At 34.4% G+C, this 15,412-nt stretch overlaps 1 protein-coding gene across 5 annotated transcripts in view; it reads right to left on the bottom strand.

Annotated features, from left to right (window-relative positions):
* The window catches only part of KIF2A (kinesin family member 2A), a 97,472-nt gene that overhangs the window by 35,701 nt on the left and 46,359 nt on the right, over positions 1 to 15,412 (bottom strand). For all 5 annotated transcript variants that reach the window (XM_031965413.1, XM_031965425.1, XM_031965408.1 and 2 more), the window contains exon 7: positions 1,589 to 1,684. In XM_031965413.1, coding sequence (XP_031821273.1) covers positions 1,589 to 1,684 — 96 coding nt within the window. The remainder of the gene's footprint in view (positions 1 to 1,588; positions 1,685 to 15,412) is intronic.

The raw sequence follows: 15,412 nt of genomic DNA, 5'->3' as shown, positions 1-15,412 counted from the left end.
TTGCCACGGTAAAAGCTACCAAACTTTCTATGTTCAATTCAGAAAAATGGACCTGTAATGGAATTTAAGTAAAGGAATGTCCATATCTTCTTAACTCGTTTTTATACTGAGAACAGTTACCTTTCCAATTATGAAAAAAACTATGGATTGCTGCAAGAGCCTCGATGCATACTGTAATATCACTGCCAGATTAATGTTTTTAAAGCATCCATTTTACAATGTTACTCCCTTATTCAAAACTGCTTGTTAACCTAATTGACTAAATATGACCTTGTCTCCATTGCCAGACCCATGAATTACATGAGTCTGCCCAGACATTATCACTTCCAGCCTGATTAATTTTGTAAATGTTCCAAACTCTTCCCCCAGAGACTCCCAAGTTTTCTCTATGAACTTTTGTTTGTTTATGCAAGACAATTTACTTCATGAAACTGTAAAATGCCCATAGCTCTCTGACCTGTAGCCTAGCCATTTCCTCCACTTTAGTACCTATTTAAACTGTTCCCAGACCCCTTCTAGCACGTGTTGTGTGACAGCTGCAGCTCACTTGCCCCAATTAAAGATCTCTGTTTTGCTGTACCAGCTGTTTTCTCTTGAATTTGGGTTAACATGCCCAGACTTTAAAAAGAGACTTTAAATTCCTTAGTTTTCAATTTTTTAAGTATCAGATCCTTTAAAAAAGCTCCATTTATGTGGTTAATATATTCAATTAAGGCAATTATTTCCTTTTGATTGAAATGATTATCCAAAACATAAATGTGACATATACCAAAGTAGATACTATTAAGCCCTAGCATACTTATTTTTCTTTTTTGATAAAATCTAATAAAAAAATACACATTTGATGATTCCACAAACACAAATGTTCAAACTAGGTGTTTATTTGAATTCTTTTGAAGAAACACCACTGTTTATCACATAATTATCTTTCCTTTTTTGTTCCTGATATTTCTACTATAAAACAGACTGGTAGAGACAGAAGAGAATTGTTTGATTATCTGGATCCATATCTGCTGCCACCCTCTGTAGCCTTCATTAATAATTCAATTTTCACTTCCATTTATTAAAACAAAATGTTAATTAAGTGGCAGTCAAATGGAAATATATTAACAGATATAAATGGCTTACAGCATCAAGCACAGAACTAGTGTAAAAAAAAAAGTTAAGGGGTGGCTGTTGGGAAAAGAGTAGGTGGTGAAGATCAGACACAGATACATAGAAGACTAGTCTAATTATTTCTTCCTTATACATCTTGCCCACTACTGTCACTCCATTCCTTCCCCCACCACTCACTAGAATTTGTTTATCTGCTCTGGCAAGGGCAAAGTTTACTACTTAACAAGTCCACTGGCACTATGGTTATCATCATTTCAATTTGGAAGAAAAGCAAAATGATATAGGGAAATAGTTTTCTTGTCCTTCTTGTAAACATGTAGGAGAAAACATAAGGGAAGAAAAGGGAAGAAAAAATGAACATATAAAGAATTAATGAGCACTCATTATGAGTTTAAAAGTTAAAAAATTAATGTCAACTATAAATTACAAATTATGTTTAAGCCCAATAGTAATTATAGCCCAATAAACTTACAGGATCTGCTGTTGTAAGTGGTCTATAATCCAAGCTTCCTCTAAAGTCTCTGATCATACACATGATTTCATAATTTGGGTTTGTAGCATCAACATCCTATAAATTGGAAAACAATAGAAATAAGTTAACAATCATGTCATATTTATTACTTCTGTCTGCAGTTTGAAAAAGGAAGTCAAGTTAGTGATTCTAGGGATTTAGTTATAGCCAAACAGGAGCAAAACCTGATTCACTTCTAGTGTAGGTTGCATTGTGATAAAAAAAATTCCTCCAACTATAACCAGTAGGTGGAGTGTTTCTACTATTATTTCTTTCTCTCTACAAACAGATATGCATGTCTGCACACATTTATGTACATGTGTATATTATGTATATATTGATCTTGAGATAAAAATTTTCCTTAATTCCCCATGTCTTTCCCAGAGTCATCCATCTCATTTCCGAGCAATCCCCTTCATGTAGTAGAATTAACACTGGACATGGAAATTAATTGGATTCAATTTTTACTTAGCACTAGAATGTGACTCTAGATGACTAACTTCCATATTGAGTTTCCTCATGTGTGAGACTAAAATACTACTTCTATTATCTACCTCATAGAGCTGATGAAAGAAAAGAGCTTTGTAAATCATAAAGCATCTAGTACAATGTTTGGCATATAGTGTACATTTAATAAATGCTTCCTGATAAGAATTTTTTCTATCCTTTGGTTAAGAATTGTTCCCTACCTCTGGTCTCTCAAGTTTTAGTGTCAAAGATATAATCATCCATCCTATTATTAATTTTCATTTTTTTAAAAACCTGTGACCTTTTTTATATATAAGAATATATCTATTTGGAGTTCATTCAGATTAATAGTATTAAACTATAAGATGATCCAAAGCTACATAGTTTTCTAGGTATTCTTTTTTTTTTCTTTTGACTAGATTTACAATACATAGTAACCAGCTCTTGTGGGTTATGTCCTATGCTTCAATCTATTTAGTGATTTTGGTTCTCAAACACCAATGTTCATTTCCCCTATCTTTTTCTGAAGCCTTTGGCAGCAGTAATGAAAAAGCCACTATAGTTTTTTTTTTTTTTTTTTCTAAAAAGATCTTCATGTCTGTTATTAAGGTAACTTCAGATATTTTCACTTGTCTTTTTCCTCTATAATTTATTTTTCCACTCTCCATTTCCTGACACAGGTCTGGTTTACCCTTCTTCCATTTTTCAAAAAACAACAACAACAACAAAACCCCCACAAAACAAACAAACAAACAAAAAAACCACTTTATGTTTTGCCTCAAACTTTTTTACCTTTTCTTTTAGAAAGATGACCAAAGTACACACTTTTATCATATGTATTAATCTGACTTTGGCTAAAACATATTATTTTGTTTAAATCAATGCAAAATGTTTCCTATTCTCAATATATACACAAAGTGATGTTTGTATTATTTTACCATTTTTGCTTGTCAGACCCAAGAGGTCCCCTTCAGCAAACTGCCTGTTGGTATCTTCAACTCTAGAACTTTCATGTTTCCCATCTTTTCTCTACAAAGATAACTCCCAGCACTATCTACTCCTTACCTATCTTTGTGCTCCAGTCCTCTTTAACTTTGTCATATGTTTATCTCTACCTTAAAGTCCCATATAATCTTAAGCAATGTGTAAAATGTAACTTATCTTCTCCTTTAACCTCATCCCCTCTTTCAAACGTTTCTGTATCCATAGAAGGATATCATCATTCTTCCAACACCCAGTCTTCACTATTTGATTCTGTACTCCTCCTCACCTCACCCCATATAGAATGAATCACCAAGACTAGTTGGTTCTAATTCCATACTTTTTATTTATCACCTCTTCATTCAAATAGCTACTGCCCTAATTCAGGGATCCTATCACTTCTCAGCTAGATTATTGCTGTAATTTTCCTAACTGGATCCTTGGCTTCTAATTTTTACTCTCACCAATTCATTTCTTTTGAATTGCTGAACTGATAATCTTAATTAATAGGTGTGACCAAGAAATTCTCCTGTTCAAGAAGCTCCCAACTGGTTCCCAACTGCCCTCAAGAACTCCTCTATATGACACTGAAAGCCCTTTAAAGTCAAATCCCAGTTGCTTTTATAAGTGTATAGGACAAGACATACATTCTAGATATCAACTAAATCAGACCTACTTGCTGTTCCTTGATCTTGCCATTCCATCTCTTGCTCTATGCCTTTGGAAAGTTCTAGGTTCCTTCTTCACATCTCTCTCTCTTGGAATCCCTATCTTCCTCCAGTTCAAATCTACTAGAAGACTCTCATTCCTCTTCAACTTATCATATGTATTTTTCTGTTTACAAGATGTATCCCCCTCTGGGGAATTTAAGTTCTTTGAGGGCAGGACTGATTCTTTACCTTTTTTTTGGGTGGTGGTGGTGGTAGTTATTCCCAGGATCTAACAATAGTGCTTTTTACTTGGTAAGCACTTAAATGCTATGGATATTGAAATATATTGTATCATAGGAATTTTACCCATAATTTAACCCCATTACCTGGTTTTTAAAATGAGGAAATTAAAAACCAGAGATTGTCTGAATCAACCTGATTTGGGTCAGTTTAGTTGTTTGGGTATAAGAAAAGAAAAGCAAAAAAAGAATTGTTATCCAAATAAACCTGATTCCCTTAATCTTCTAGGGAAACATTGTAATAGTGATTCACATAGGAATCAGACAAACATCAAGTATGAGGAACACTGACTCACTCTGGTCTTGCTTTCTCAGTACCCTGAGCCAATTAAAACTCTATTCATTTCTGAGAAAAACATAGAGTTCTGTTTACTAGATGGGAAATTTGGTAATTATTGCTCCTATTACAGCTTTAAATCATCAAAGCCAAGATTTTACCATTTTTTCTTGTCAGACTCAAGAAGTCCCTTTCAGTGAACTACCTTATTGGTATCTTCAACTCTAGAATTGTTACTTTTCCCATCTTTTCTCTACAAAGATAACTCCCAGCACTATCTACTCCTTACCTATCTTTGTGCTCCAGTCCTATTTAACCTTGTTATATGACTCCAATTTCAGCAGTCTCCCCCCTCCCTACCCTGAATCCCATCCCCCAAGATTCCCATCAGAATGCACTCCTCCCCACAATTTCATAGAATTTCCAGTTTCCCTGAAAGATTAGCTCAAATGTTTTCTTTTACATAAGACCTTTCTGATTCTTTTCTACCCTACTCACCCTACCCCACTCCCTCCAAAATAATTCATTTTGTCTATACTTAAGTATCAATATACTTTCTTTCAGGGGAATGTAAGTAGTTGGCCACAATAGATAGACCAAATTAGACCAATGAACTTGAGGTCAAAAAGCCCTGGATTTGAATCACTCTTCAGATACTTATTAGATATATGTAAAAAGAAAAAAAAAAAAATACAAAATGAGTGTTTTTTTCATGAGACAAAAAGAAAGGTTTTATCTTGTCAAATTAAAAAACTTTTCACAAGTGAAAGAAATGCTATAATCAAAAGAAAATATATGGGTTGAAAGGGGAAAAAAAAGTCTGCATTTTTAATGTGTCTTACATACAAATTTCAGCACTTCAAATCAGCACAACTACAAAGACTTAGAGGCAGTCCATAATGGACAGATAAAAAAGGATGAATAACTTTCAAAAGTCAAAAGCAAACTATCCTCAACTAAATGAAAAACATGTTTTAAGCTACTAAAAAAAAGTTCAGAGAAATACAAAGCAAAACAACCCCACAATATAACAAAGATACCCAAATATAGAAAAATTCATCACTATAGGGGGATACAAAAAGTGGGGAGCACATTCACTGAGGTGCAGTGAAGTGATTCAATTGGTCTGAAGAACAACTTGGAATTATGCAAGAAGAGTTACTAAAGTGTTTTCACCCTCTGATCCAGGGATTTCAATCCCTGGATTATATATAAGAAAGTGATATCAAGAAAAACACATAGGTACTGAAAGTGTGCATATCAGTCTTCATTGTGGTTATGGACACACTGACTGAAGAAATTCTAGAGAAAGTGTAGGAGTAATGCAGAGAGAAGAAAGCAGACCAAGTATAAACACAATGAATGCAAATAACCAGATATGACTATAAAGTAAGGTGACCAAGAGATTCTAAAAAATAAAAAAATGGGGCAAATTTGGCTTTACAATCAACACCACTTATTGTGGTGTGACTTGATTGCAAAAATGTAAACAACAAAAAGACATGAAAGGAAAAAAAAATTAAGATAAACGGGGTGCAAGAGGGTGGAGCAAAGGCAGGAATTTGTCCAATCTCTCTCCCAAACCACTCCAAATTCCTTTAAATAATGACTCTAAACAAATTTTAGAGCATCTGAACATCCAAAAAGATGGAGTAGAACATTTTCCAGTTGAAGGCAACTTAGAAGTTTAGAAGCAAAGGTCTGTGACATCAGGATGAGAGTCCAATGTGTCTCCAGCCCCTACCAAACTCTGAACCAGCTGCAGTACCAGTGGCTTTCAAACTCTTAGCACAGAAACACCAAAGAGGACTTGAAAGGTCAACAGAAAAGGTCTCTGGGATCAGGATAAGAGTCCAGTTTGCAATCCCAGGGCAGCCCAAGTGAAGCCCCTGCCCTAACTCCAGCCTCAGCCTCAGGAAAACAGGACTCTGTTGCTTTAGCACACTAGATCTTACAGCTACAGTGGGGCAGGGACACTCCTAACAGTTCCAGGACAGAAAAGAGGGCTTGTGGTCAGGGTCGGGTCAGAAGATCTCTGAAAACAACTGTACAAAATCCCTGAAGCTTAGGACAGAGTGCACCCTCCATCCAACAGAGCCCTTCTTTAAAAAAGAATTTAAAGCCAAGTAATAGGCTAAGAAAATAAGCAGAAAACAAAAAAAGTTTCTGACCTCTAAAAGTTATTTTGATGACAAAGAAGATCAAAACACACATTCAGGAAACAATACCAAAGTCAAAGCTCATACATCCAAAACCTCCAAGAAAAATAAGAATTGGGCTAAGGCCATGGAAGAGTTCAAAAGGGATTTTGAAAAATCAAGGAGAAAAAAAATTAGGAAAAGAATAGAGTGGTGCAAAAGGAAATACAAAAAGCTAGTGAGGAGAAGAATGCCTTCAAAAGCAAAAGTGGGCAATTGGGAAAGGAAGTACAAAAGCTCACTGAGGAAAATAACTACTTAAAAAACAGAATTGGCAAATGGAAGCTAATGACTTTATAAGAAATCAAGATACAATAAAGCAAATTCCGCCCCAAATTTTTTTAAATAAATAAAAATATAAAATATCTCACTGGAAAAACAAATGATCTGGAAAATAGATTTAAGAGAGATAAATAGGATATGGGAAGAGGGGGGAAGCATATTGGGGAAAGGAGCAGTCAGTACCAAAACACTTTTGAGGAGTCAGGGTGAAAGGAGAGAGAAAATAAATGGGGAGGAAATACAGGTAACAACAGTAATTGTAAAAAGAATTTTGAAGCAAGTTTCTCTGATAAGATCATTTCTCAAACAAAAAGGGACTGAGGAAAGGAAAAAGAGAGAGAGGAAGGAAGGAAGGAAGGAAGGAAGGAAGGAAGGAAGGAAGGAAGGGAAGGAGGAAGGGAGGAAAAACAAGGAAAATGATCTATATATACAAAAAATATTCAGAGCAGCTCTCAGGGAAAGAAAAAAAACTGAGGAGACGCTTTTCATTTGGGGAATGGCTCACTAAATTATGATATATATATCTGTGATGTTAATAGTGTTGTTCTATAGGAAATGATGAAAAGGATGCTCTAAAAATAAATAAATAAATAAAACACTTCGAAAGTCCTCCCTGAACTAAAAAGTAAAATGTACTGTATACGAAGTAATGTTCTGGAATTATTAGCTGTAAATAACTTTGCTATTTTCAGTTAGTACAATCATCCACAACTACACTGAAAGATTTATGATGAAAAATGCTATCTATATCCAGAGAAGGAACTGATTATGTCTGAATACAAATTGAAGCATTCTATCACTCTTTTTTAAAAATAATTTTTCTTGAGGGTTTTTATTTTCATTAAGATGGGAGATCTATGTTTTCTTTCATAACTTGACTTATGACAATATTTTGCATAACTTCACATGTGGTTTCTTAATTGTGGGTGGGGATAAGGAACAGAACCTAGGACTCAATTTTAAAAACAAATGTCAAAAAAACTGTTTTGAATATAACTGGGAAAAAATATGAAATAAAAGACAAAGAAAATAAAGGATAAACAACAAAAAAATTACAGATAAAAAGAAAAAAAGAGAAAGATTATTGATAAAAAAGAGCTGATGGTCAAAACAGGACAGAGATGCAGACAATCTTGCTCTATTATTTTATTTCTTCTATTGAAGAAAATAGGATTTGGACTGGAAAGGACAAAACAAAAATTGCTTATAGGGAGTGAATACTCCCAAGAAAACAGATAGTAAGAGAGTACTTAACTGCTCTTAATGAATTTAACTTATGTGATTCAAGAAGGAAAGATGACATCATATATGAAATGCCTACTACATGCTGGCACTGTGCTAACCACTTGACAAATATTGTGTCTCATTTGATCCTTACAACAACCCTGGGAAATAGATACTAATATTATCCACATTTTACAGTTGAAGAAACCTGAGGCAAAGAGAGGTTAAATCACTTGCCAGTCACACAGCTAGTAAGTGTCTGTGACTTCTTGATTTCAGGCCTGATTGCCTCTAGTTGAACTCCATAAAAGAACATGAAGGCGAAGATCTCTGAAGGATCATAGATAACAGGATTAGAAAATGCAAATGCCATCTCATTTTTTTTAAAAGGAGGACAGAATCTTCAAGCAATAGAACTAGTGACCTTAACTCTGAATATCTAGAAAAGGCAGGAATGATCCGGAGAAGTCAGCATAACTTTGTTAAGATTAAATCCAAGCAGATTAAAATAATTTTCTCTTCTTACATTTAAGAACAAGTAGCTTCTCACTCCTCATAAGCTAATTTACCCTGTGAAATAGTATCCTATCTCTTCTTTCTAGAAGTATTTTGAAATATATTCTCCTTAAACCTATGGCATGCATCAGATTTTTCCTAATTTTCTTTTTTTTCTCCATCACAAATCCTAAAGTGAGCCACCAAAATTTCTCTAAGAATCAGATACAGAATAGCAGTTCCACTCATTAGAATGTTGGACTTAAAAAGGTTCAGGTTTGAATCCCAATATTAGGACAATTTGCTGGCTGTGTGATTTCCTTACAATTTATTTAACCTTTTTGTGCTTTAATATGGGGAGATTAGGTGTAGGGGACTATGGCAAAAAGTGTAATTTTATCAGCAAAAGATATAATAAAAGCAAAATACTTTATAAATCTTTAAATGCTATGTTTATACTAGCTACTACTATATTTAAATTTTTCAGCAAATAATTCACTAGCCTCATGCTTTTTTTTTTTTTTTTAAAAGATGAAAAGATATAAACTATAGGATAGTATTGTTGGGTAGTTCTGAATTTACTGAAAGGCTAGAACCAAAGAGTAAACTAGTGATTAGTTCTAGAATTGGAAGGTAGTTTCTACTAGATTTTTATCTATTCTTGATCCATGCCTTAAAATTTATTATGAATAACACAAATAAAGGAATAAATAACAGGCTCATAAAATTTATGAGGATTCAAACATCTCAAGTGTTAAGAATGCCAATCTTAGAAGAAATAAAATGGGAATGTAAACTTTTACATTTGGGTTCTAAAAATAAATTATTCAAATAAGATGGGAGAATATAGGGTTTGAATAGTATTTACTCAAAAAAGTCCCAGAGATTCTAGCAGATTATAAACTCAACTATCAAGAGAATGTTATGACAGCCATAAAAGCTAATGTGATCTGAGACTGTACTAAGCATAATAGGATGAGAGAGATAATCATTCTTTTGTAATTTAACTTGGTCAGACCATACCTAAAGTGGTATGCTCACTTCTAGGTACCACATTTTAAGAAGATAACTGATAAAATTGAGCAAATGATGGCACGGTGGAGGATCTGGAAATCCTGTTATATTTGAATGGGTTGGGGGAACTAGATATATTTAACCTGAAGACTTAGGATGAACTTAATCATTATCTTCAAGTATTTAAAGGGATGTCACATAGGAAGAATGATTAATCAATTTAAAAGCATTTACTAAGTACCTAGTCTGTATAAGACACAGGGGATACAAAGCCAAAAGGGAAAGAATTCCTTTCTTAAAGATTCTTATATTCTATCAGGACAACTCTATCTTACACGACACACACAGAGACATATACAAGGCGATTTTGTGAAGAAAGGTACTAAGAGTTGGGAGCATCTGGAAAGACTCATCTGGATATTGATATTTGAGCCAAGTCTTAAGGAAACTATGGATTACAAGAAAAAGAGATAATAGGGAAAAGAAATATATTCCAAGACAATGGAATAGCCATAGAAAGGCATAGATATAAGAAATAGGAATGGCAGATGTGCGTAATAGTAAGATGGAATAATTGGACTACTAGATGAAGTAAAGTCGTATAGAATAAGGTTAGAGCCACTGGAGTTGATTAAACGAGTAATATGTTAAAACCTGTCTTTTAGGAAAATTACATAATTTAGAAAACTATGAAGAGAATAAATTCAAAAGGGGAGTCTTGAAGAAAGGATACCAGTTAGAAGACTAATGCAATAGGCCAGGTAAGAGGTAACAAAGCTTTAACTACAGGTGGCCATCAAAATAGCATGAAGGGAAAGATGTGATAGAGGGAGAAATGACAAGATTGGGCAAGTTACTAAAAATATGGATGATGGGAGGGTAAAGTGCTAAGGATGATACAAATTAATTTTCTCAACTAAATTGAGAAATGTGGAACATGTGACAAAAATACTTAATATATATATATATATACTTAATATTAAAGTTCAGAAAAGGGATGGTTGTTGTGGAAAGGTAATGAAAAAGTAATGAGCTCTATTTGGGGTATGTCAAATTTGAGATGCCTACTGGACATCTAGTTTAACATTTCTAAAAGGCAATTTGTGACATGTAGGGAGAAAAGTAGGGACCTTAAGGGAGAAAGTAGGAATAGATACATAGATCTGTATAGTTGATAATTAAGCCCATGTTAGACGATTAGGAATTGCCTGGCTCCACAAAGAGCGGGAGAGAATATGGTTAGACAATACAAAGAGGCAAGTCTGCATTTAAAGTCAGAAAAAACTTCCTAACAATGAAAATTATCCAAAAGTAGACTTCATGAGGTAGTGCGCTCCCCATAGTGGAGATGATTAAACAAAAACTGGATGGTCACTAATTGTTATGTTCCATATTTTGGGCCAGTTAAGAGTTAAAGAGGTCTCTTTCAACTCTGAAATACTGTGATGCTTTATAGAGAAAATTTCATTCCATCTATACTGCTAAAGCTTAAGGTTTCAGCTCTAAAGTGAAATAAGTGGGTTATTTCTTTTAAATTTTTAAGTTATTCCAAAGTAAAATGGATCAGGAAACTAATTATTTTGTATAGAACCTGAAAACAATTCATCAAAAATGTCTCATCAATATGTAAAAAGATTTAACAATATCAAAGAGACTACAATGAAATATTTTAGGGAGATCATCTATAATTTATTAGGTATCATAAATATTTTAAAAGGAAGACATTTTAGGGGGAAAAATGAATTTTATACAAATAGTTTGATTAACAAATACCCTGAGAATAAAGGTCCTTTGAAGAAAATTGGTCTATATGTAGGAAAGAATACAAAATAGTACAATTCTCTTCCAATTCCAAGAATGAAGACTAATTCTTATTTTTCTTGGGAGGCTTGGATGTAGTAACTATTACTCTATTATCGTCTTCTGAATGTGTGTTTTGTTCTTCCTTCACCATATTAACTTTCTATAGTCAGAATCTTTTCCTGTTGTCTGCTCATTTCCCCAACTATTATTTGTTTTTTAACTCTTTCTTAAAGTAGGGCTGTTTCTAGGGTGGAGGGTATATTGTCCCAAGTTGTTTTCAGAGATCCTTTTAGGAACCTGACCACAAGCACTCTTTTCTGCCCTGGAACTGTGAAGATGTCCCCACTCGGCTATGGCTCTTAAGTTCTGATAAACTAAAGCAGAGTCCTTCCTTGGTAATAGTGAAGAGACTTCCTATGAGCTAAGGCCTCCAAAAGCTGCTGCCACCATCACGGCCCACACCCACTCCTAGTTTGTTGATTTCTCAAGGCCCTCTCACCCTACTGATAAGACCTTTCCTCCTAAGCAGTCTTTGATCAGTCTCTAGACTGAGAAGTCTAGAAATCACCAGGACTGCTGCTGATTCAGAAGCCCAAGGCCTATTCCTGTTTTGCTGACACTGGGATGCGCTGGTGCAGTTCATGCTGGGACTGCTCATTTGACTCCCAGCCTAGTGCCACAGACTTTTCCTTCTTTCTTCTAAGTTGTCTTTGGCTGGAAAATATTCTGTTACATCTTTTGATGTGTTTTGATGCTCTATATTTAATTTAGAGTCATTATTTAAAGGAATCTGGAGCAGTTTGGGGGAGAGCTCAGACAGTCCATGCCTTTACTCTGCTATCTTGGCTCTACCAAAAATAGTACAATTCTCAATGCAAATCAAGAAGAGGTGATGATAACTGTACTTCAATACAAGCAGAAAAAGTCTGAAAGGTTTAATCATTGGAAAATGGAGATTACCTTCTGGATGATAAATGTATGGAGCTTTTATACTATTTGGCAGGAGACCATCCTGAGAAAATTGAACAATACTCAACCAAATGTTCTATTTCTAAGAACACAAATCCATACTCTCCACATCACTTTGCTTTTCAATGACAAAGATGCTGACAAAAGAATGCCATTTTAAACTACATGTCCAAAACAGTATGGATTACCTTTTTTCTAAAATACTCACTTCTTTTCCAAATTTTCCTATTAATACTCAAGCTAAAACCTAGATTCACAACCTGTCAATCTCTCATCTTCAATCATTTACCGTGTGTGTGTGTGATTACCTGCCAAAACTTGTCACTTTTTATTTCCACATTTCTTGCAAACAATCTTTTCTTTTCACTCACATTACTAATTCAGCCCTTTTCCCCTTTGCCCAGAACTACTGTAAAGATTTCCTTTATTTCACATATTTGCCAAAGCATTTCCCCAAAGGATAAGTCTGAGCATATGACTATCTTACTCAATTTCCTTCAATGGTTTCCAGCTATTACACCTAGGTTCAAATATAAACCATCTGGCATTTGACAAACTCTTCACAATGTGAGTCTCCTACTACATTTACAATCTTCTTATATAGTGTTTACCAAAAATCTTAGTAAACTTAAAAATGTAATAAAATTTTGGGACTCCATATATTACTTCTCTTTACACATTTTATAGCATTTTCTGAACTTTTTTTGTGTCATGGACCCTTCTGACAGTCTGGTGAAACGAATGACCTCTTCTAAGAACATTTTAATATAAGGTTATGAAGGAAGTAATTTATATTTAAAAAAAAAAGTGACAAGATTTCACAGCTAATCAGATATATATGGTAAATGAGTGATTTGGCCCAGCAGGCTTGAATCATTTTTCCTCTTAATCTCTGATTTACCCTTTTCTACTTGAAGCCATTTCAATTCCCCTCACCTATTAAATTTCACTCTTCCTTCCCAAAACTACATTATATATATTTTATGTATAGTTTATATATACATACATATACATATGTATCCCTTTCCTTATTAAAGTGTAAGTAACCTTTTTGGCAGGGGTCTGTGACACTTGTCTCTAAAATGCCTCTCACATAGATGATGCTTAATAAAAGCTAGCACAGATACTAACGTCTATGAGTTTATACCTGGATGTGATGAGCTAATTTCTTATTTTTTAATTATAAAATCAGTGCTCTGCAGAAGAAAACCTTAATTTATTTGCTGTCTAGAAACTACATACAGTGTTCACCACTGCAATACTATAGCTTTATGAGCACAATAAACACTTAATAAGGACAAGGAGAAGATGTATTTTATAGGATTCCTTTTTTGTGGTATTATTAAGGCAACATATATCACTGTGAATATGGAGGTTTCAATATGACCCATAAAATAATCATGGTGTGCCGAATTAAAAAGGACTTCTTGTGTTTTTAAACAATGGGTTATCTAATACTGATCTTGTTCTTTCCACTCACCCAGCTACCACCTTAATTCAGAATTCTGTTACTGTACTATTACAACAGTTTTACTGGATTTCTTTTGGCTTCTTGATTCTTCCCAGTGCCAATCTAATCTTCATATAGCTGCCAAAAGTCCTTCTGATAAATGTCTGACCATTTTACTCCCTTGCTTAAGAACCTCCAATATCTTTTTATTCTCTTGGGGATAAAATTCTTTAGTTTACTTCTTAAATCACTTTATAGTTTGGCTCCAACTTAACTTTCCAAGCTGATTTCTTTTGATTACCTTTCCTGTACTCTTAATATTCCTGCCAAAATGGTATTCTTACTGTTCCCCAACTCAAGATTCCATGTATTGTCTTTGACACAGGACACTGTTCATCCCTTAAATCTCTTTTAACTGCACCTCTCTGAATCTCCAGCTTCAATCAAGGTTCAGTAAGTACATGGATCACTTCTTTTTCTGATTCTCATAAATAGCTGAGCTCTTACCTTACTTCTCCAATTGTCATATACAAGTTTAAACACTAGTCTCCCTGGTTTTATAAAAGCAGTAAGATCTGCTCTCTCAAAAGTCAAATAGACCCGTGCTTTCCAATGATACAAACTGCAAGACATTCATGCCTGGCTTTCTAGTGGTACTCTTATCAATGACCTTCCCTAAGTTTATCACCAAAATCTACATGAAGTGACAGAAGATTTCCTCAATTGATGATGTTGCAAGGAAATCAAAACAACACTTTGGCTGTCCACCTGGTATCCTTTGTCCTACCTTTGTGACCAATCTATCTTCTCTTCATATCATCCATCTATTTTTTGACATCTTTATTCTTTGAAGTTAAAAACTGATTACATATATCAGAACTTGAACCCAGGTCTTCCTAACTCCATGACCAACTCTCTATGTGCTATGCCATGCTGCCTCATCACTGTGAATACATAAATAAAAAATAGACCCTCATTAGATAACAGTGTTGTACAAAGGGAAAAAACCATGAGTCAAAACACTTCCTATGAAATCTCATACACACACACACACACACACACAATAAAAAAATGATGACATGTTAAACTAATATGCATGTTTATATTGTTTTACTATCTTCTATAATTTGGGAATTACAGGGAGAGATGCGAGAAAATAGGGAAAACTGCCATCACCACCACCATCATGACAAGTTCTGGATCAATCTAAAATCCCATTTTTACAGATTAAGAGCCTTTCACATCTTTTTCAATCCCCTTGTTTTATAGCTTCTGCTGTTGGGTGAGAATTCAGCAGAAGAGGATACAAGCTGAGCCGGCAGCACAAGAGATCCAGGTTCAGGTATATTATTAGTTATTTGATGATGAAAGTACCCAATTAGGAAAAATATACATTAACATGTCCTGTCTTACATAGGAAGAACAATTATTTCAGGGCAAAATCACTACCCTGGAGAAATTGTCTGACCTTCCATTTCAGAAAATATAACACAGTATTGCAGCATAGGCCCTACCAGCACATCTCTGATAGCTATATACTCAGTATGGTTGTAGGATAGTTAAAAGCTGTAGGACAGATAAAGACTTTATCAAAGGATTCCATCAGATATGTCTATTAAAGAACATCATTGATACTTGCTTAGGTCTGTACCAACAACATATTCAGGTTAACACT

This window comes from Sarcophilus harrisii, chromosome 1, assembly GCF_902635505.1.
Source record: "Sarcophilus harrisii chromosome 1, mSarHar1.11, whole genome shotgun sequence".
Lineage (NCBI taxonomy): Eukaryota > Metazoa > Chordata > Mammalia > Dasyuromorphia > Dasyuridae > Sarcophilus > Sarcophilus harrisii.
Note: the sequence above shows the minus strand (reverse complement) of the source record. Positions and strands in the feature narration are given on the sequence as shown.